Genomic DNA, 23,622 nt, shown 5'->3' with positions numbered 1-23,622 from the left:
ATTGCACGGACAGGAGAACGATAGGCTGATGAGGAGTGTGAAGTGCGTTTCCAAGAGCCTCTCTCTCCTGAATTACCTTCCCCAACTTTCCCTTGCGATTGACTTATGGGAGTGAACAAACTCTACCAGTGTAGTAGAAAATTGGAGGGAAATTTTCATTGAGGAAGGAATTTTTATGTGCCACAACTCAGCTTTGCTGTTGTTGTAAACGTTGCAAAAGGTGGATTGCATAGGTTAGGAATGAATTGTACTGTGAAGTTTTCATATTTTTTGTGGTCTTCTCATTTAGTTATTTATTATGCCCTTCTTTTTATGTTTTATTAACCTCTGTGCTTTACAGACATGTCTGATGGTCCAATGTGGTGATTTTTGAAGAGGAGGTGTGAGATAAAAGAGAAGGATTCTAGGCCTCCTATTCTAAGCCAAAAATCCCATTTTGGCTTAAGCCAGTTATTTAACAGAAATTTATTATGTTTGTCTTATGAGTTTTTAAAATTTATGAAATGGAAAGAAAAAGATTAATTTCAATAAAGGTACGCTAAGCTTAACTACCCGTTTTATTTTTAAGAAAGGTTGTCTAAAAATTCATTCTCTACTCAAAAGAGCATTGACAACTATTTTGGATCATTATATATACAATTTACTGATCACGCTAATGTACCACGAGCTGTAGATATAATCATTTTTACGCAGGGGGTTCCCTGAGACCTGAAAATTATTTCAAGGTCTCCTCCAGGGCAAAAATGTTGAGAAAGGCTGGTTTGAAGGGACAGATGGGATGAAATGTGTATTGTAATGCTCTGAGTATTATAGGTAAGGGGGATAAGCGTGGATCAATCGATACCTCGGGCCAGGGCCCTTGCTGTTTTGGATTTCTAACGTCTGCAGAATTTCTTGTATTTAACCCTCATTTTTAAGAAAGCCACAGATAAGCATGAACCTTGCAGGGGGTTATGAAGTTGGAGCAGGGCAAATTATCACAGTAATTTGGCAGGAACTAGGGAGAGTTAATTTCAAACAGCTATTTTTGGGCAAGAACACATCTGACCCCTGAAGCCTGTTTAAAGACCAAATGCACAGATTACAGGACAGGTGTGTTCCAGTAAGAAGAATGGACAAGGATGGCAAGGTAAGGGAAACTTGGAAGTCAACAGAAGTGGAACTGTTTCCATACAAAGGAAACTTACGTATGGTTTAGGAAGCTAAAATCAAACAGAGCCCTTGAGGATTACAAAGATGGCTCAAAGAATTTAAGAAGGGAATTACGAAAGCCAGGACAGCCATGAAAAGTCTTTGGCAAGTAGGATTAAAGAGAATCTCAAGGCATTCTATACCTACGTTAAGAGCAAAAGGATAACTAGGGAGTAGTACGACCACTCAAGAATAAAGGAGGGAACAGGCGTTTGGAGGCAGAGTACGTGGTTGAGGTCCTAAACAAGTACTTTTTATCAGTATCCTCAGTCGACATCTTCTGAATAGAACATGGAACTATTTATTTCACTTTTTTTTAAACCTCTGTTTTTCATCTTGAATACGTTTCTGGAACTGTTGGAGCCAGTGATTTGCAGTTTGGAGATTGTTTGGATGATCGAGAGCTTTGTTCGAGAGGAGGCAGCAAGTGCAATCCTCGAGGTGAGGAGGCTGCAGGACGGAGCGCAGGTTAACATTCAACTCCACTTGGCTGATTAAAGTTCAAAGTGTCAATGTTTTTGTGGTATAACTTTTGTTAGTTTTTTTGTGTGGGGAAGAAGGAGATTTGGAGGCCAATGCTCATGTTGCGTTTTGTGTGGAAGGAGGAGAGTTTGGGGATTGATAATTGTGTTGCCACTCTTTTTTTGTGCAAGGAGGTGGGTTTGCTGTTTCTCTCTGAACTGACTTCCACTGCGTTTCTGTGCTTTGTGGCTATCTGAGATGAAGAATCTCAGAGCTGTATGCTGCAAATATACTTTGATAATAAATGAACCTTTTTAGTTATCAAGTGGAGGGAAAATAAGAATGTGGTGATCACTGTGAAGCATGCCAAATTGCTAGGGCATTTTGAAATAAAGAAAGATGTAGTTTTGGGTCTCTTAAAGAGCATGAAGGTGAATTAGTTCCCAGGGCTGGATGGCATGTACGCCAAGTTATTAAGAGAGGCAAAGGACATTCTTGGGCCAAGATCTTTGTGTTCTCTATAGCCACTGGTAAGATCCTGGAGGATTGGCTAATGTTATTCCATTGTTCAAGTAGGGAAATAGGAATAATCCTGAAAACTATGGATTTGTGAGACTCACATTGGTAGTAGGTAAGTTACTGGAGGGAATTCTTAGGGGTAGGATTAATGAACATTTGAAAAACATGGCCTAATTAGGAACTGCCAGCATGGCTTTTTGTGGGCAAGTTGCATCTTACTAACTTGATTGATCTTCTGACGAGGTGACAAGAGTGATTGATGAAGGTAGAGCTTTGGATGTTGTCTAAATGGATTTTTAGTAAAGCGTTTGACAAGATTCCTCATGGGAGGCTCATCCAGAAGATGAAGATGCATGGGATCATTTGGTAAATTAAAGACTTTTATTTCAGAATTGGCTTACCCATAGAACAGTGGGCAAGTCTACAGATGGTACGAAGATTGTGTATAGCAAAGAAGACTGGCAAAGGACACATTCCAATATAGATCAGTTGCAGAAATGACAGATGAAGTAGTTTTGCATTTCAGGAAATCCAAGGTAAAGGGACTGTACACCATTAGACCCTTAACAGTGTTCATGTGCAAATAGATCTTGTGGTTCAAGGCTATAGTTTCTTGGCTATATGCTGATAGGGTGGTAAAGAATGCATATAGCATGCTTGCCTATATTAGTCAAGGAACTGAGTTTGAAAGTCGGGAGGCTATGTTGCAGCTCAATAAAGATTTAGTTAGGCAGCAACTGCAGTACTGAATTCAGTTTTGGTTGCCCCAATTTAGTAAAGAACGTGGAGGCTTTGGAGATGGTGTAGAAGAGGATTAGCACAATGCTGCCTGAATTAGAGGGCATGTTATAAGGAGAGGATGGACAAACTTGGGTTAATTTCTCTAGAGTAGCAGAGACCAAGAAGAAACCCATTTGAAGTTTATAAGACTATCTTAAAAAGCTGGTATCTTTTTTCCATGATTGAAATGTCTAATACCAAAGGGCATGAAAGAATCAATATATGGAAAACAAATATCTAACTGGAATGAGCAAGGTATACTGAAAATAGACATAATAAATTTGTTTGTTGTTGCTAAGTGGCGGAAGGAATGAAGGCCACCATCTTGTGAGCATGTTCAGTAACCTCCATTTTGTGAACTGTTCTGTGCACTGGTTCTTTCTTGCTCAGGAATAGCTGGATCAAAACATTAAAAGAGAATACCCTAATGATAAACTGCTAGAGATAATTTCCAAACAACTTGTTTTGAGATGTTCTTTGCTAAAAAGATGCAGTTTTATGAAAAGGGCAGTCCACGTCAATTGAAGTAATTGAGCCCAGCAAGTGGTTGCCCTGGTTGAACTGTTATTTACTGGTCTTACTCAGTGAGATGGCACACGGATTTTAATGGGAGAGGAGGAATAATACGATGCTACCTTGGACCAAATACAATGAAAAGCTGACGCACATTAGCCAAGTAGGTCAGAGACAACAAAATCTGTTCCTTTGTCTCTGCCGCATCTGTTCCCAGGATGTGGCTTTCCTTTCAGAACATCAGATGTCCTGATGAAGGGTTTCAGCCCAAAATGTCAACCATACTCTTTTCCATAGATGCTGCCCATCCTACTGAGTTCTTCCAGTATTTTGTGTGTGTTGCTTGGATTTCCAGATTCTGCAGATTTTCTCTTGTTTGTGATCAGAGATGACCTCCCTCTTCAAAGAACAGGGTTTCCCTTCCTCCACCACTGAAGTTGCTCTCATCCACATCTCTTCCATTTCCCAAACATCCATGCGCACCCTGTCTTCCCACCATCTTAACAGTGATAGAGCTCCTCTTGTTCATGCCTACAACCCCACGAGCTTTCACATCGAACACATTTTCCTCTTCCGCCATTTCCAAAGGAATTGGCGACAAACATATCTTTATATCTCCCCTCTCTTCACTTTCCATAGGGATTGTTCCCTCAATGATTCCTTTGACCATTCGTCCCTCCCTACCAATCTCCCTCTTAGCACGTATCCCTGCAAGCAGCCAAAATGCTGCACCTGCCCATTCATCTCCTCCCTCACCTCCATTCAGGCCCTCAAACAGTCCCTGCAGGTGTGGCAATACTTCACCTGTAAATCTGTTGGGGTCATCTGTTGTATCCGGTACACGCCATGCAGCCTCCTCTACATTGGTGAGAATTTCATAAATTGGGGGACCGCTTTGTAAAGCACCTCTGCTCCATCCAGCAAAAGCAGAACTTCCTGGTGGCCAAACAATTTAATTCTGATTCCCATTCCGACATGTCGGTTCATGGACTCCTCTTGTGCCAAGGTGAGGCCACCCTCACGGTTAGGAGCAACTACGTATATTCCATCTGGATAGTCTCCAACCTGATGGCATGAAGATTGATTTCTCCTTCCAGTAAAAAAATCCCCCCTCCCCTCTTCTTCTATTCCCCACTCTGGCTTCTTACCTCTTTCTCTCCTACCCGTCACCTCCCTCTAGTGCCCTCCTCCTTCCCCTTCTCCTATTGTCTCCTCCTCTCCTACCAGATTCTTTCCTCTCTAGCCCTTTATATTTTCTACCCAACTAGCTTCATCTATCACCTTCTTGCTATCCTCCTTTCCCTCCTTTATTATTCTGGCATCTTTCTTCTTCTTTGTTCTCAAAGTCTGAAACATCAACAGTTTATTCACTTTCATAGACTCTGCCCGAGTTCCTCCAGCATTTTGTTTGCTTTGGACTTCCAGCATCTACAGATTTTGTGATACAGGACTTTGTGATATGGTGCAACTCAAACTACCTGCGTCTCAATATCACCAAGACCAAGGAGATGGTGGTGGACTTTAGGAGATCTAGGCCTCATATGGAGCCAGTGATCATTAATGGAGAATGTGTGGAGCAGGTTAAGACCTACAAGTATCTGGGAGTACAGTTAGACGAGTAGCTAGACTGGACTGCCAACACAGATGCCTTGTGCAGGAAGGCACAGAGTCGACTGTACTTCCTAAGAAGGTTGGCGTCATTCAATGTCTGTAGTGAGATGCTGAAGATGTTCTATAGGTCAGTTGTGGAGAGCGCCCTCTTCTTTGTGGTGGCGTGTTGGGGAGGAAGCATTAAGAAGAGGGACACCTCACGTCTTAATAAGCTGGTAAGGAAGGCGGGCTCTGTCGTGGGCAAAGTACTGGAGAGTTTAACATCGGTAGCTGAGCGAAGGGCACTGAGTAGGCTACGGTCAATTATGGATAACTCTGAACATCCTCTACATAGCACCATCCAGAGACAGAGAAGCAGTTTCAGCGACAGGTTACTATCGATGCAATGCTCCTCAGACAGGATGAAGAGGTCAATACTCCCCAATGCCATTAGGCTTTACAATTCTACCGCCAGGACTTAAGAACTTTTTAAAAGCTATTATTAATGCTTTTTGAGATAGTGATTTAGATGCATATCATATTCTTTACTGAGTTAAGTATTGTATGTAATTAGTTTTGCTACAACAAGTGTATGGGACATTGGAAAAAAGTTGAATTTCCCCATGGGGATGAATAAAGTATCTATCTATCTATCTATTTTCTCATGTTTAAAATCAAAACGCAACAGTTTGAACTGATAAGGAAAGAGAATAGGAATGAGGGGTTTTGGATGTAAATCGGCAAGAGCTCCAGAAATTGAGTATTACAAAGAAGACCCCATCCTACGGGCAGGGAGAAGGGTCAATTGTTTAGCAAGTAGGAAATCCCTTATTTCAGTTTTGTAAGCTGTAATGATGGTCTGAGCGAGTATTTGTACAAAGAGTATGATGACATTCAGGATTTCAAGTGTTGCCCCAGAATCAACATAATTTAATAGATAAATATACATAAAATACTTGAAGATCTCAGCAGGTCAGGCAGCATCTATGGAAATGAATAAACAGTTCACATTTTGGGCTAACCTTCATCGAACTGGAAAGGACGGGAAAAGAAGCCAGAATAAGAAGGAGCTGGAAAGGCAGGAGTACAAGCTGACAGGTGAAAGGTGAAATCAGCTGAGGAGGGGATGAAATGAAAAGCTGGGAGGTGATAGGTAGAAAAGGTAGAGGCCTGAAGATTAATGAAGAGTAAACCATGGGAGAAAGAGAAGCAGGAGGTGCACCGGGGGGGTTGATACACAGGTGAGAAGAACAGAAAGGGTAAGAGAGGAACCAGAATGGGGAATGGAAAAAGAGAGAATGGGGAGAGGGGAGAAATTACCGGAATCTAGAGAAATCGATGTTCATGCCGTCAGGCTGGAGGCTACCCCCAAGGAATGAAGTGTTCCTCATCACACCTGAGTTGCCCTCATCATGGCAGCAGACGAGTCCGTAATTAAAATGTGTGGCCAGCAGGTAAACCCGTCTTTTGTGGCAAACTGTGCTTGACGAAGCAATCCTTCAATTTATTGTATGTCGGGTTTCACTGATATAGAGACCACCGCACTGGGAGGACAGATACAGTAGATGTCTCCGACAGACTTGCAGGTGAAGTATTGTCTCACCTGGAAGAGCTGGTGAGGGCCCTGAGGGAGGAAGTGAAGGGGCAGGTGTAGCACTTGTCTGCCTGCAGTGATAAGTACCAGGCGGGAGAACAATGAGGAGGGATGAATAGTCCAGAGAGTCACAAAGAGTGATCTCTGTGGAAAGTGGAGGGAAAGATGTACTTTGAGGTAGGATGCTGTTGAAGATGGCACAAGTTACGGAGAATATTACACGGGATATGGAGGCTCACGGGGTGGTAGGTAAGGTAGAGGAACTTTATCTCTGTTATGGCATCACAAAGATAGAATGAGGGTGGATATCCAGGAAATGGAGATGTGAGTGAGAGCAGCATCAATGGTAGACGAAGAGAAACTTCATTCTTTGTAGGAGGAGGACATCTCAGACGTACTGCAATGGAAAGCCTCATCCTGAGAAGATGTGGTGGAGATAAGTAACTGTAAAAAAGGGAATAGTATTTCTTCAAACGAACAGTGGAAATTTGATGGATATTTGTGCTGGGACAATAAAAGGTGTGTTTTGAATTAATTATGATTCATTTAGTGATTTGCCTAACTTAGCTTGTTATAATTCAACAGCATGTCATTACGGTGAAAGGGGGTGAGTTCAACAGAGATTTGCAGGAAAAATTGTTTTATTACAGTAAGTAGTGAGTGCCTGGGAGGCTGATGGAGGCAGATATGATAAAGATGTTCCAGAGCACAGGTCCTCAACCTTTTTTATGCCATGGGCCAACACCGTTACGCAAGGGGTCCATGGAGGCTTTTTGCCACATGTATGTGCAGTGAACAGAGGGATAGGGACATGGATTAGTTTAGGTGGGCAGTTTAATCAGTTTGGCACAACATCATGGGTGAAAGGGCCAGTTCCTGTGCTGTACTCTTCCATATTCTATGTTCTAATGCTCTTTTGTTTAAAACATCTTTTGAGAGAAAGATTGCTTATGAGGAAGGAGATTTACACAGGGTGGACAATAAGGTACACCCATCAGGGTTTCCTCAGCCTACTCCACTCCAAAGAAAACAAACTCAGCCTCTCCAGTCTCGTCTCATAACTGAAACACTGCATCCCAGGCAAAATCCTGGCGAATCTCCACACTCTCTCACTGTAATCACATTCTTCCCCAGTATGGCGACCAGAACTGCACAAAGTATTCTAAAAGTGGTCTAGCCAATTTTCTATGTATCTGACTTTTGTGGAGAGGGGTATTAGTTGTGGATAAGGAGTAAGTAGGGATGGAGGGAAAGAATTAATCTTACTGTGAGGGAGTAACTCATCTAATAGAAACTTACCTGAATATAAGCACCAACATCTGTCTGATAAAGCATAAAGGAGACCAGACTTCCCACAGTCATGTAACCACTTTCAATTAGTTCTTTCCCACAGTACAGTATAAAGATGTGCATAAGCAGTTGGAGGAGCTGAAAGAAGACCAGAAATGATTATAAGGATTTAAACTAAAGCAAGTAAAGCACTGTAATTGAGTGGGTATAAGATGTTGCATTAATTAATGAGGCAGACAAGGACATGGAACTTACAACAAGTGAATAGCACAAATATAACCAATTAAATCTAGAGCCCAGATCAAAAGCCAGCAACAGTGGCAAATCTAATTAGGTGGTCACCTCTGCAGGTTACATAAAAGTAAAGCCCACAAAGGAAGTAAAATGAACAACACTCTTAAATTTTCACCTTTAACAACTGCTTTAGCTGCTACTCCATCAGCACCTGGCTATCTTGGAAAAATCTGGTCTATGCTAATTTCCCACCAACATTCCCCCCCTCCCACCAATTTACAGAGTCATAGAAAGTACAGCACTGAAACAGGCTCTTCAATGCATCTAGTCCATGTCGAACCATGTCGAACTGCTTACTCCCATTGACCTGCACCAGGACCACAGCCATCCATACCCTTACCATCTGCATACCTATCCAAACTTCTCTTAAATGTTGAAATTAAACTTGCATGCACCACTTGCATTGACAGCTCATTCACACTCTCATGACCCTCTGAGTAAAGAAGTTTCTCATGTCCCCCTTAAACTTTTCACCTTTTATTCTTAACCCATGACCTCTAGTTGTAGTCCCACCCAACCTCAGAGAAAAAGGCTGATCACATTTACCCTAGCTATACCCCTCATAATTTTGTATACCTCTATCAAATTTCCCCTCAAACTTCTATGTTTCAAAGAATAAAGTTCTAACCTATTCAATCATTCCTTCTAATCTGGTTCTCCAGACCCGGCAACATTCCTGTAAATTTTCTCTGTACTCTTTCAAACATGTCTTTCCTGTAGGTAGGTGACTAAAAATGCTCACAATACTCCAAATTAGGCCTCACCAACATCTTATACCACTTCAACATAACATCCCATCTCCTGTACTCAATGCTCGATTTGCCAAATAACATTTTCTGTGACCCACCATCATCATCATGATCTACAAAATCCATTCTTACCCCTTACTTGGGATTGTTGTACAACATCTAATAACTTCAAAGCCATCGCTTCTCGTAACAGAGTGGCTCCTTGCATATCAGACACATCTCATTGCACAAGTTCACTCACCCTCCGGAACAGCAAGTAGCCAATTTGGATAAAGTCTCGTTTGATTTTTAGATTTTGTGTATTTAAAAGTTTCGTATGATAACGTTTTGCTTCTTCTTCTTCTGTTGCAAAGCTCCTCACAGTTTTGATAGAAGAAATTACTTCAGCTGCCTCCTGGTCTGACTTTGCCATTGAATCTTGGATCTCCTTTGCCAGAGCCTAACATTTCAACAGCAGGTTAGTAAAATATCCTGAGAAATGCTGTCTGCCCCACACAGTCTCCCACTGATGGAAGAATCAAGAACCAGGAAACACAGAATGAATGTAATTGTAAAAGTAACCAAATCTGGAGCACAGCCAGTGGCTGCGATCAGGAGCACCCAACCTCAGTGGAAAAAAAACAATCGCATTTACTCTATCTATAACCCTCAGAATTTTGTATACCTCTATACCTGGTGGAGTGATGAAGGCACATTCAATTTTAGATCTCATGGATTGGTATCTGAAATTACTGAATTTCAATGTTGTGGGCTGTGGGACTGCCTGGATTGCTCTTACAAAGAGCCAGTACTGATACAATGGTTAAATTCAGCCCAGCATTATTTTTCAAAACACATAACTCACTGCATACATTTAAGTACCTGATAATATTTGTTGTACAACTTCTGTGCTGCTCCAGTTAGAGGAGACTCAATAAACGTTAGTAAAGTAAGTTGCCAGGAGATCTTGAACATGAAGAAGTACATGCCGATAGTGTTTATAAGACTCCGAAGGAAGACGTTGACATTGAGAGCAATAGAGCGACTCATCGCTGTTGTGTCCGTGGACAGACGGGATATGATTTCACCTATTGGAGCAAGAGAGAACGTGAATACTTCTGATGATGTCATTGTGGGCTGACTGACTCTGGACAGAACCTACCTGTGTGGGTGCTCTCGAAAAATCCAATTTCCTGAGAGGTCAAGGATTTGAAAAGAAGATTCCGGATCCGTTTGTTAAGTCGGGCGATTGTGAATGTAAATAGACCTCCACGGCATCCAGCAGAAAGAGAGCTAGAGAGAAGAAATCAACATTTTAATTCAATTATTTCACTTTTACAGCAGTTTTTTGCTCTTTAACAATGTTTTACCTTTGTTCATCCTTGAAGGAAACAGATAGGGTTTTAAGCAATAAAACATAACTTTAATAATGTCTACTTAGTTTTAAATTCAAGATTATTTAAATTTAAATTCCACAGCCATGATGGGACTTGAATTCAGTCTCAGATTATTAGTTTATTAGCCCATTTAGAAAGAGCACTGGTGCAGAAAAGTAGCATCCATCATTAAGGACCCCTACCATGCTCTCTTCTTGTTGTTGCCATCAGGAAGGAGATACTGGAGCTTAAGTCCCACACCACCACCAGGTTCAAGTACAGTTATTACCCCTCAACCAGTAGGGATAATGTCATTCACCCCAAATGAATACTCTACAATACCTGGTCTCCATATTTATTTCTTCTTATTTTATTATTTTTTTCTTTTTGTATTCACATAATTTAGTGTCTTTTGCACATTGGTTATTTGTCCATCTCAGTCATATGCGATTTTCATTTATTCTATTGCGTTACTTTCTATTTACTGTGAATGCCTGCAGAAAATGAATCTTAGGGTAGTACACGGTGACATCTATGTACTTGGGTAATAAAATTACTTTGGAAAGGACTGAAAGGGAATTTATTGGAAAAATCTACACTTTGAAAGGCCTATTCATCATAGGTAGTCAGCATGGCTTTGTTTGTGTGGGATATCCCTTCTGACCAACTTTATTAATTCACTCCTTAAAAAATATATATTGAAGGTAGTACAGTGATGTGGTCAATTTGAACTTCAGTAAAGCCTTTGACGGGGTCCCATTGGGAGACTTGGCCCAAAAGGTCAGGGCTCAACGTATCCAGGGCAAGTTGACAAAATGGATCAAAATTTGCTTTGTGACCAGAGACAGCGCGTGATGTTGGAGGTTTTCCTTTGTGATCGGAATCCAGTGACCAGTGGTTTACCACAGAGATCCTTACATTGTTAATATGTATTGATAATTTAAGTACAAATGAAGGAGATATGATTACTAAGTTTACTGATGACACAGAAATTTATTGTGGCATTGACAATGAGAAGTCTCAGGTGACAGAGTGATGTGTATCAGTTGACTTACTGAGCAGAGCAATGGCAGATGGAATTTATTTCTGATAGCTAAGAGGTGAGGCACCTTAGGAAAAATGATGACATTACACAATGAATGGTAGGATCTGGGAAAAACTGAAGAATTTTCTCACCTAAAGGGTGGTTAGAATCTGAACACACTGCCTAAGGGGTTGGTGAAGGCAGAGACTCACAACACTTAAGTAGCATCCAGACGAGCACTTCAATTGCCAAGGCAGACTGGAAGTGGACCAAGTGGTAGAAAATGGAATACATGGTTGGCATGCACAGGGTAGGCCAAAGTTCAGTGTTACATCTCACACAATGCCTCTAAATTGACAGAGGCATTTAAATGAGTCAATTAGCAATTGCACAGGATAACCTGTAACTGCACTGGGAAACATTATTTTTGAATTATATATAAATTTTGTATGCTATTAACCATACTGTAATGTTGACTTTAGGATGCTAATAATATAACTGTTTAAGGCAGCTAGATTAGAAAAGCAGGATCTCCGAGAGGCCACCCACTTTAATTCCACTTCCGATTCCAATCTGTCCATCCATGGCCTCCTCCACTGTCACACACTTAGGTTGGAGGAACAACACCTTATATTCCATCTGGGTAGCCTCCAACCTGATAGCATGAACATTGATTTCTCAAACTTCTGATAATGCCCCTCCTCCACCATTTCCCCCTCTCATGTTATCTCCTTGCCCGCCCATCACCTCTCTCTGGTGCTCCTCCCCGCCACTTTTTTCTTTCTTCCATGGCCTTCTGTCTATTTCACCAACTTCCCAACTCTTTACTTCATCTCTCCCCTCCAGGTTTCACCTATCACCTGGTGTTTCTCTCCCCCCACCTTTTAAATCTCCTCCTGACCTTTTTTTTTCCCTCCAGTCCTGCCGAAGGGTTTTGGCCTGAAAAGTCAACAGTACTTTTTTTTCCACAGATGCTGCCTGGCCTGCTGAGTTGTTCCAGCATTTTGTGTGTGTTACTCAGACTTACAGATTTTCTCTTGTTTGTTAAATTATTTCACTTGGTGTTCAGACACTTACCTCACTACCGAGGCTAAACACATTAATAAGATGGCGTTGTGAAACGCTGACGTCTTGTACTTATTGCTCAGGATATCGATAACTCTTCCAGTGTAATATGGGATAAATGTCTGGCCTGGAAATTGAACGCAAGGAGGTGATTTAACAAAAACAATTTTAACCATACGAATACGACATATGACAGATTTTGAGATGACAAACCGAGGAGACGAACAATGGTTCTTAGAGTCACAGAATCATACAGTGCAGAAACAGGCCCTTCGGCCCAACTGATCAATACTGACCAAGATGCACATCCAACTAATCCTACTTTTCCACATTTAGCCCTTATCCCTCGGTTTTCCAATGCCTGTAGCTGTCCCAGTGTCTTTCAAATGTTGTTCATGTACCTGCCTCAGCAACTCCCTCTGACAGCTCATTCCACATATGCAGCAGCCTATGGGAGAAGAGATTGCCTCTCAGCTCATTTTGACATCTTTGCCCTCTAGTTTTTGATTCCTTTTCCATGAGGAAAAAATGGACCTCAGCCACTCCTGATTTTATACACCTCTATAGGGTCACAGACTTTGACTTTCAGGACGTGTTCTAGGCTTTCCCTCAGCTATAGCCTCCTCCAAAATTGTGATAGCTGCACCAGATTAGATTTTAAAACCCAACCAAACCCCTTTTTTCCCACAAATTTGGAAATTAGCTATTGTATCATTTAATTTCCTCTGCCTTCCATCCATTTTCCTTTTTGATTGATTTGTTCATTGCATCTTAAAACCAGCAGCATTGTAAAAATGTTGACAATTATGATGAAAGATCATTGACTCTGTTCCTCTCCCCATAGTTGTCATCTAAACTTGAGTGCTGGTAAGACAGAACCCCTCCCCTCCCCTCCCAAAGTTGCTTGGAAACAGGATTACAATTAATTCAAAGTATACTGCAGATGCTGTGGTCAAATCAACCCGTCTTCAACCCTCTTCCTCTTCCTGGACACCCCCACCAGGCCTTCTACCTGCACTCGATCTTTTCATCTCCAACTGTCGCCGAGACATCAACCGTCTCAACTTCACCACCCCTCTCTCCTATTCCAACCTCACTCCCTCTGAACGCACTGCTCTCCACTCTCTCCGCACTAATCCTAACCTCACCATCAAACCTGCAGATAAAGGTGGTGCCGTAGTAGTCTGGCGGACGGACCTCTACCTCACTGAGGCCAAATGGCAGCTCTCTGACACCTCCTACTTACTTACCCCTGCCACAGGACCCCACCAAAAAACATCAAACCATTGTCTCCCATACCATCACTACCCTTTTCAACTCCGGAGACCTTCCATCCTCAGCCAAAAAACTCATAATTCCCACACCCTGCACTGCTCAGTTTTACCTCCTCCCCAAGATCCACAAGCCTGACTGTCCTGGTAGACCCATTGTTTCAGCCTGCTCCTGTTCCATCAAACTTGTATCTGCCTACCTGGACTCCGTTTTGTCACCTATAGTTCAGTCGCTCCCTACCTACATCCGGGATACATCCCATGCCCTCCACCTCTTCAATAACTTCCAGTTCCCCGGTCCTGACCGCTTCATTTTCACCATGGATGTCCAATCCTTATACACTTCAATTCCCCATCAAGAAGGCCTCAAAGCCCTCCGCTACTTTCTTGACAATAGACCTCACCAGTTCCCCAACACCACCACACTCCTCCGGTTGGCAGAACTGGTACTCGCACTTAATAACTTCTCTTTCGGCTCTTCTCACTTTCTTCAGACCAAGGGTGTAGCTATGGGCACTCGCATGGGCCCAGGCTATGCCTGCTTCTTGGTGGGTTATGTGGAACAGTCTATGCTCCAAATCTATACTGGTACTGCTCCCCAACTTTTCCTTCGATACATTGATGACTACATTGGTGCTGCTTCCTGCACCCATGCTGAGCTCGTCAATTTCATCAACTTTGCTTCTAACTTTCACCCAGCCCTTAAATTCACTTGGTCCATCTCGGACACTTCTCTCCACTTTCTTGATCTCTCGGTCTCCATCTCTGGAGATAGACTGTCCATTGACATCTTCTGTAAACCCACTGACTCCCATAACTAATTTGATTATACCTCTTCCCAACCTGCCAAATGCAAAAATTCTATTCCCTATTCCCAGTTCCTCCGTCTCCGCCATATCTGCTTCAAGGATGAGGCTTTCCATTCCAGGACATCCCAAATGTCCTCTTTCTTTAAGAATCGTGGTTTCCCTTCTGCCATCATCAATGATGTCCACACCCGCATCTCCTCCATTTCCCGCACTTCGGCCCTCACCCCATCCTCCCGTCACCACAATAGAGACCGTGTTCCTCTTGTCCTCACCTATCACCCCACCGGCCTCCAGATCCAGCATATTTTCCTCCGCAACTTCCACCACCTTTCAACAGGACCCCACCACTAAGGATGTCTTTCCCTCCCTACCCATCTCTGCTTTTTGCAGGGATCGTTCCCTCTGCGACTGCCTGGTCCACACGTCCCTCCCCACAGATCTCCCACCTGGCACTTATCCCTGCAAGCGTAAGTGCTACACCTGTCCCTACACCTCCTCTCTTACCACTATTCAGGGCCCCAAACAGACCTTCCAGGTGAGGCAACACTTCACTTGTGAGTCTTTTGGGGTAATCTATTGCATCCGGTGCTCCCGGTGCGGCCTCCTCTACATCGGCGAGACCCGACGCAGACTGGGGGACCGCTTCATCGAGCACCTCTGCTCCGTCGGCCATAACAGACAGGATCTCCTGGTTGCCACCCACTTCAACTCTGCTTCACATTTCCATTCGGATATGTCCATACATGGCCTCCTCTACTGCCATGATGAGGCCAAACTCAGACTGGAGGAGCAACACCTCATATACCTTCTGGGTAGTCTCCAGCCCCTTGGTATGAACATCGAATTCTCCAACTTCTAGTAATTCCCTCCCTCTCCCTTCCCCCATCCCACTTTCACTCTGCCTCCTCTTCTAGCTGCCTATCACCTCTCTCATGATTTTGCCTTCTTCTACTACCCATAGTGCTTTCCCCTTAGATTCCTTCTTCACCTTTCCTGCCTATCCCCTCCCTGCTTCCCCTCCCCCACCCCTTGATCTTTCATCTGATTGGTTTTCCACCCTCCCCCCACGTTCTTTATGGGGCCCCTGTCCCCTCCTTCTTCAGTCCTGACAAAGGGTCCCAGCCCAAAACATTGACTGTTCATTTCAACGGATGCTGCCCGACCTGCTGAGTTCATCCAGCTTTTGTAGGTGTTGTAATTAATTCAGCCTGATAGTTACCACTATTAAGGAAGGAATCCTACACACTAGTTATCTGGAGCCAAGGTCTTAGGGAAAGTAATTTTCAAAGTGAAACTAATTGAAGCTATTCACTATATTTATAATATTTCTAAATCAAACTGTCAGGTTTTGTTACAAGATACCGGTATATCGTTAAACTTTTTGAACATCAAAGCTGTGGGTCAGAATACTCACTGAATACTGCAATTGTCAGGAAACAGAAAGCTCCCAGGAGGTAGAAGACGTCAGGCTTGGAATAAGAGAGGAGTTTGCGGATTGTGGCTTTGGATTTCTGTTTCTCAGCAGTGTCTTGAACTTTTTCACTGGCTGGACTAACAGGCAGGAGGGTTCTCCAGAAACCCATTGCGAGGGCGGAAGCAACATGAGACAGGAGCAGGAAAACCCAGTTGTACATGTGGTTGCGATGACCCCTCTCCAGCAGCCCCTGGACTCTCCCCAGCACAGGCAACAGGAGACACAAAGTCCCGAGGTATGGAACTAGCTCCCTCCTCTCATGCCCCTTAAACAGGTTCCCCAGGGACAGCCCAATCAGTGCGGAAATGCGGATGAAACAGAGCCAGTTGTGTAGACTCAGGGGACTGAGAAAGGGCAGCGACTGCAGAACGATGAGGAGCCCGATATCAGCGGCTGCAAGGATCAGCAGAGGCTGGCAAATTAACCTCATGTTGGCCATGCTGTTGGCAGTCTCGGCAGAGCCAGGTCCCTATCAGCCACTCACTGCACTGAGTCCTGGAATGACAGAAACATCCATATTCACTAACGCGACGGGTAACCGAGACAGGAAGTAAACTCTCCTCCAGCTACAGCAGCCATCCGTCTGGCCATCGTCTCCCGACCAGAACCAAACTAATATCCCTGGTTTTCCCCAGTCCCACTCCGCCACAACCCCCCACCCAATGCCTCCTCACCCGCCCAGTGTCTGCCCTCCACCTCCACCCAAAACACCCCCCCAGCTCCCGCGTTTACATCCCGGCCACCGGTCCCCAAAACACGACTCCGGCCCCATGCACCCTCTTTAATAAACTGCGGCCAGTTCCCCACCGACCGTCGGTAACGAACCCACCATGGAAATGATGGCGAGACTCCGCTCTCCGCCGCCACACTCGGGTTTCACTTTCAAACCAGCCGGCAGTACGGGCGGGGCCAGAGTGACGGGGGCGGGACGAGAGATAGTCCGGGGCAGAGCCATGGAGAGAGGGGCGGGACGACAGAGATAGTCCGGGACAGGGTCTTGGAGACGGGCCGGGGCCAGAGTGACAGTCCGAGACCACGGAGGAGAGGATTGGGCATCACAGGGAATAAAACAGCTTCTTAGATCGATTTGAAAAGCAAGCTTTCCTGAAGATTTAGCTGACTTTGCTCACTTAGTCACGGCCTTTGCGTCTCCTGTGTCCAGTTTTGGTAGCTCAATTAGTTTACGATGCGCTGGGAAAACTTCCCTTGGGATGTTGACGTCAAATATTTGGAATTCCCTGGTAAGTTTAGTTCGGTGAGCTCAGCGACCACACGTTTTATCTCATCATCGTTAACGTACCTCCACATAGCCAGACAGTGGAAAGAAAGTCTTTGAGAAAAGGATGGCCTTCAAATCCATAGTATGTGAGCATTCTTCTTAGATCTGGGTGGTTAGCCAAGAAATCACCATACATAGCCCAAATCTCTCTCATACCAGTTTGCAGCTTGAAACAAAGGTTTGAAGGAATCCAGGCGTGTCAATTCTTCAGTGTAACAAATACAAGATTTAAACCACAGATAAAGCAGGATGTAGACCATCACAAATTATGATCAGCAAGTAACTTAAATTGGCCATTGGTATGATCTTACAGGAATGTTGGCACAGGTATTGTGCCACCTGGATGGGTAAGAAGCTCCATTTCATTGAAACAGGTCACCTGCATTTGTTGGATGTATTTCAGCAACACATTCACAAAGTTGGGGTAGTTGGTTGTGCTGTAGTTCATTCCCTGGTTGGATAGGAGGGTGAGTCTCGGGGTGGATCCCTCAAACCTGGTCTGTGATACTGAAACACTCCAGACAGAGGCTAAGATACAAATGCTCTGTGCAGTCTAGTGCAGGCCTGACTCACAAGCCTGGTCCTTCCCCACAGAGCACTCGCAGTAGCTACACTGAGCATCAGTGTGTCCCCCAGCACATACTCCTGTAGCCTGGAAAGTGCTAGTCAACAGCATTCCACTATGGTCAGACCAGCAACATTCGGGCAGGCCAAAGGGTGACTTTCACTGAGCTGATGATCTCCCAGCAGCTCTTGATGTCCATCTCAATGTGTCTCCATGGGAACTGTGTAGAGATCAGAAAGTCCTCTTGCACACAGCTGTTTGGGGTGATCTGTGACACGGAACTTACAGATTTGTGGCCAAGTTTGCAGATGATATGAAGATGGTAGAGGGGCAGGTAATGGTGAGGAAGCAGGAAGTCTGCAAAAGGGCTTGGACAGATTAGGAGAATCGGCAAAGAAATGGCAGAACAGAATATAGAGAATTACAAGGATGTTGCCTGGATTGGGGAGCATGCCTTATGAGAATAGGTTGAGTGAACCTTGGAGCGACGGAGGATGAGAGGTGACCTGATGGATGTGTACAAGCTAATAAGAGGCATTGATCGTGTGGATAGTCAGAGGCTTTTTCCCAGGGCTGAAATGTGTTGCCACAAGAGGACACAGGTTTAAGGTGCTGGGGAGTAGGTACAGAGGAGATATCAGGGTTAAGTTTTTTACTCAGAGAGTGGTGAATTTACTCAGAGAGTGGTGAGTGTGTGGAATGGGCTGCTGGTAACGATGGTGGAGGCGGATACGATAGGGTCTTTTAAGAGACTTTTGGATGGGTACATGGAGCTTAGAAAAATAGAGGGCTATGAATAAGCCTAGTAATTTCTAAGGTAGGGATATGTTCGGCACAACTTCGTGGGCCGAAGGGCCTGAATTGTGCTGTAGGTTTTTTATGTTTCTAAGGGAAGTGTATGGTCATGCAGTTAGGTAGCAGGATAAAGGCATAGGCTATTTTCTAAGCAAGGAGCAAATTCAAAAATCAGAGGTGCAAGTGGGCTTGGGAGTTCTCGTGCAGGGTTCCCTAAAAGTAATCTTACAGGTTGAGTCAGTGGTGAGGAAGACAAGTGCAATGTTAGCATTCATTTTGAGAGGACTAGAATATAAAAGTAAGGATGTGATGCTGAGGCTTTTTAAGGTGTTGGTCAGATTGCACTTGGAGTACTGCAAGCGATTTTGAGCTCCTTATCTAAAAGATGCGCTGGCATTGGAAAGGGTCCAGAACATGTTTATGACAATGATTTTGAGAATGAAATAGTTAATGTATGAGGAGTTTTTATTGGCTCTGGGCTTGCACATGCTGGAGAATGAAGGGGAAACTTATTGAAACCTATCAAATATTGAAAGGCCTAGATAGAGTGAACGTGGATAAGATGTTTCTTATAGTGTGGGGAGTCCAGGAGCAGAGGGCACAGCCTCAAAACAGAGGGACATCCATTTGGAACAGAGATGAGGATGAATTTGTTTAGCCAGCGGATGGTGAATCTATGGGAATTCATTGACATGGAAGGCCAAGTCATTGGGTTTATTTAAAGTAGAGGTTGATATGTTCTTGATTAGTCAGGCAGTCAGAGGTTACTAAGAGAAAGGCACTACAGCAGTGTCACAGTTACCGTGATGCTATTACAGCTTGGGCATCAGAGTTCAGAGTTCAATTCTGACATCATCTGTAAAGCGTCTCCCCATGGAACGTGTGGGTTTTCTCTGGGTCCTCCAGTTTCCTCCACAGTCTAAAAGACCCATTGTTTAATAGGTTAAATGGTCATTGTAAATTGTCCCATGATTAGGCTAGAGTTAAGATTGGGGGTTGCTGGTGGTGTGGCTAGAGGGGTCAAAAAGGCCTATTCTGTGCTGTATCTCTAAATAAAATAAAGGCAGGAGAATGGGGTTGAGAGGGATAATAAATCAGCCATGATGTAATGGAGGAGCAGGCTCAATGGGCCGAATGGCCCAATTGTGCACCTATGTCTATAGTCTTATGAACAGAATCACATTCAGAGTCAGATGTCATATCATTGGCATATACCATGAAATTTGTTGTTTTGCATCACCAGTAATGGCTAACACGAGAGGGCACAGTTTTAAGGTGCTGGACAGTAGGTACAGAGGAGAAGTCAGGGGTAAGTTTATTACTCAGAGAGTGGTGAATGTGTGGAATGGGCTGTTGGCAATGGTGATGGAGGCGGATACAATAGGGTATTTTAAGAGACTCCTGGATAGATACATGGAGCTTAGAAAAATAGAGGGCTATGGGTAGCTCTAGGTAATTTCTAAAGTAAGGACATGTTCAGTACAGCATTGTGGGCCAAAAGGCCTGTATTGTGCTGTAGATTTTCCATGTTCTAAGTTCTAGTACTTTGCAATGTAAATAGGGATTATGGGGTGTCCAGGGAGGGGCCACACCTCTGGTGAAGGGGCTTGTCATGTCCATTCTGGAGCAGCTCACACATCTTTGGTCCCAAATAGACCTGTGGCTCCAAGTAGCTGTTAGCATTGCGACAGTGGCCACACTCCAGTACACAGCTTTGACAGGTGGTCAAACCAGGTGAGGGTAGCTGGTAGCCTCACACCCCAGTGAGACAGGGACATGTCTGTCCTTGCATTCAGAGTCAGTTCTGGTGGACTGGGCAGATGCGATCTATTGTAAGATCCAACGGCCAGGAAAGTGGTTCTGCCATGCTCCGTGCAGAGTGAAGGGCACGACAAGGCACAGAAGTGTCCTTGGTTGCAGAATCTCCTGGTTCATCCACAGCTTTGGATTCAGGTATGTTCAGTATGTTGTCGAAGGCACACACTCACCTACATGGGTTTTGATGAAGTCGGTGACAACTGTGAAATATTCATGCAGACTCAAAGATGAATCTCTGAATGTTGTCCAGTCGACCCACTCAACTGGTCCATAAGATGGAGGAGCAGAATTAAGTCATTTGGCCTCTCAAGTCTGCTCCGCCATTCAATCATGGATGATCTTTATTTTCTCCTCCTCAACCCCAGTTCCTGGCCTTCTCCCCATAATCTTTGAAGCCATGTCCAATCAAGAACCTATTAAGTGCTTCTCCATTTTCCTTGAATATACCTTCTTGGTCCTCAGCACTGGTGCTGCTGTCTTTAGCCTCTGCCTACACTCATCAGGTAGAAGTATAGCCAGATGCAACTTAACGGGTCCAGTAGCATCTTGCGGGGGGGGGGGGGGGGGGAGAGGGGAGAGGAATTCTCATCGTTTCAGGTCAAAACCATACATGTAGAATATGCTCATTGCATATTGTCAAATGACAATCTTTTCAACATCACCCTGACTAATATCAGTTGTTTAAATACATATAATGGATTAATGGAATTTAAACTTCTGCTCTGTTGTGCAGGCATCTGAGCTCAAAGATCTGGATCAGTAGGATAGATCAGGATTATGACCTACCTGTTAAATACAGCTCTTCTTTAGTACAGCACTAAATTAGCCTGAGTTATACATAGATCCTTGAAGTAGAATTTAAATTGCAGCAAGCCCACCTGTCTCCTCGATTTGTTCCTCCACACATCTGTCAAATTGGACAACATTTCCATCCCAGCATGCAATAGGAAATCACGGGCTTTATTAGAAACACTTAAACAAGAAAAACCTTCTGGAAGGGTCTTTTGCACAGAGCCACAAGCTAGACCAATCCAGACAACCATTAGCTTTCTCTCTGAATTTGCCAAGCAACAGGTCAGTGTTCACTTAATTATAGGCTTTAAAGTGCTGAGAAACTGGGTAATTCTCCCACAACCCAGAGCATCCAACTTTCCTATGACAAATACCGAATGTGCTTTGACTCATAATGCACTAGAAAGTGTCAGGGGACAGGAGATGAAGGGTGGGTGGGTGGGGAAGGATGAGCAGATCAGGGAGTCACGGAGAGGGGAAGATATGGCTGGTGGTGGTGTTCTGTTGCAGCCGGCAGAAATGGTGGATGATGAAGTGTTGGATCCAGAGAGTGGGGTAGCTGGAAAGGTGAGGACCAAGGGAACTCTATTGTTGTTCTCCCTAGAAAGAAGGAAAAGTGAAGCTGAGAGAAGAATCCAGGAAATTGGGGAAATACATGTGAGGAGGCTCCATCAACCAATGTACTCTCTTCTGGAAGAAGGACACTTCAGAAACTCTGGAGCTGAAGGCCCCATCTCAGTAACGGATGCAACGGAGATGGAGAAACTGAGAGCAATGGGTGGCATCCTTACAGGAGTCAGAGTGGGAGGAGGTGTAGATGAGGTAGCTGTGGGTGTCTGTCTTTGAAAATCTAGGTGGTACATCTGTCTCCTGAGGTGGAGACAGAGAGATCCAGAATAGGAAGAGATCTGTGGGAATTTGAAAACGGCATGGCAGTTAGTAGCAAAAGTGATGGAGCTGTCGAATTCTACATGGGTGCAGGAAGCAGAAGCAATACAGTTGCTAGTGTAGCAGATAAAGAGTTGAGAATGGTGGTGGTTTGTGGAAAAGGCTTGGAAAAAGGCCTGTTCCTCATAGCCATCAACAAGACAGGCAAAGCTGGGACCCATGTGAATGCCTGTGGCTACACCTTTGATCCGTAGGAAGCAGGAGGAATCAAAAGAGAATCTTCCATTATCTCCTCTCCATCTGGTTCAATCTATCACCTCATTTGCCTTTGTCCCACCCACTTCGGACAGATATATACAGGTAACCTTTCCCCTTCCTTTTAAGTCAGGATGCAGAATCCCAACCCAAAATTCATACCTTTTGCTTCCCTCCCCCCCCCCATATACTGATGAGTCCTTCTAGTGTTTATTTTTGTTCGAAAGTGGATCCAAGTAGATATGAGTGATGACTACTAACCCCTAGTCTGCGTCTGCAGAACAAATAGAAATCCATTGCTTTTCCAATAGGTTGAAGTGGGTAGAGTCATTGAGACTGGTGCAGAGCCAACAACCTGTCTCTTAATGTGAACAAAAGAGATGGTTGTTGATTTCAGGAGGGCACAGAGTGACCACTCCCCGCTGAACATCAACAGCTCCTCAGTAGAGATTGTTAAAAGCACCAAATTTCTTGGTGTTCACCTGACGGAGAATCTCACCTGGTCCCTCAACACCAGCTCCATAGCCAAGAAAGCCCAGCAGCGTCTCTACTTTCTGCGAAGGCTGAGGAAAGTCCATCTCCCACACCCCCATCCTCATCACATTCTACAGGGGTTGTATTGAGAGCGTCCTGAGCAGCTGCATCACTGCCTGGTTCGGAAATTGCACCATCTCGGATCGCATGACCCTGCAGCGGATAGTGAGGTCAGCTGAGAAGATCATCGGGGTCTCTCTTCCCGCCATCACGGACATTTACACTACACCTTGCATCCGCAAAGGAAACAGCATTATGAAGGACCCCATGCACCCCTCATACAATCTCTTCTCCCTCCTGCCATCTGGGAAAAGGCTCCGAAGCATTCGGGCTCTCACGACCAGACTATGTAACAGTTTCTTCCCCCAAGCTATCAGACTCCTCAATACCCGAAGCCTGGACTGACACCTTGCCCTACTGTCCTGTTTATTATTTATTGTAATGCCTGCACTGTTTTTGTGCACTTTATGCAGTCCTGTGTAGGTCTGTAGTCTAGTGTAGCTTTCTCTGTGTTGTTTTTATTTTACGTAGTTCAGTCTAATTTTTGTACTGTGTCATGTAACACCATGGTTCTGAAAAATGTTGTCTCATTTTTACTATGCACTGTACCAGCAGTTATGGTCGAAATGACAATAAAAGTTGACTTGACTTGACTTGAGATAGTCATAAAGTCATACGGCACAATATCAGGGCTCTTGGCCCAACTGGTCCCTGCC

General features: G+C 44.2%; 1 protein-coding gene and 1 pseudogene across 1 annotated transcript in view; both read right to left on the bottom strand.

Annotated features, from left to right (window-relative positions):
- Positions 1 to 16,888, bottom strand: part of LOC140716514 (antigen peptide transporter 2-like) — a 44,476-nt gene extending 27,588 nt beyond the window's left edge. Inside the window, exons 1-7 of the mRNA XM_073029314.1 lie at positions 16,810 to 16,888; positions 15,921 to 16,475; positions 12,439 to 12,553; positions 10,124 to 10,254; positions 9,844 to 10,049; positions 9,224 to 9,421; positions 7,949 to 8,077 (exon numbers count right to left, since the gene is read on the bottom strand). Of these exons, the coding sequence (XP_072885415.1) occupies positions 7,949 to 8,077; positions 9,224 to 9,421; positions 9,844 to 10,049; positions 10,124 to 10,254; positions 12,439 to 12,553; positions 15,921 to 16,419 (1,278 nt within the window). The 5' untranslated portion in view covers positions 16,420 to 16,475; positions 16,810 to 16,888. The remainder of the gene's footprint in view (positions 1 to 7,948; positions 8,078 to 9,223; positions 9,422 to 9,843; positions 10,050 to 10,123; positions 10,255 to 12,438; positions 12,554 to 15,920; positions 16,476 to 16,809) is intronic.
- A 218-nt stretch (positions 16,889 to 17,106) lies between these two features.
- Positions 17,107 to 22,014, bottom strand: LOC140720939 (NADH dehydrogenase [ubiquinone] iron-sulfur protein 3, mitochondrial pseudogene; annotated as a pseudogene).
- Between the last annotated feature and the right edge of the window lie 1,608 nt (positions 22,015 to 23,622).

The sequence above is a fragment of the Hemitrygon akajei genome, chromosome 2, assembly GCF_048418815.1.
Source record: "Hemitrygon akajei chromosome 2, sHemAka1.3, whole genome shotgun sequence".
NCBI lineage: Eukaryota > Metazoa > Chordata > Chondrichthyes > Myliobatiformes > Dasyatidae > Hemitrygon > Hemitrygon akajei.
The sequence above is the reverse complement of the archived record's forward strand: the minus strand, read 5'-3'. Positions and strand labels throughout refer to the sequence as shown.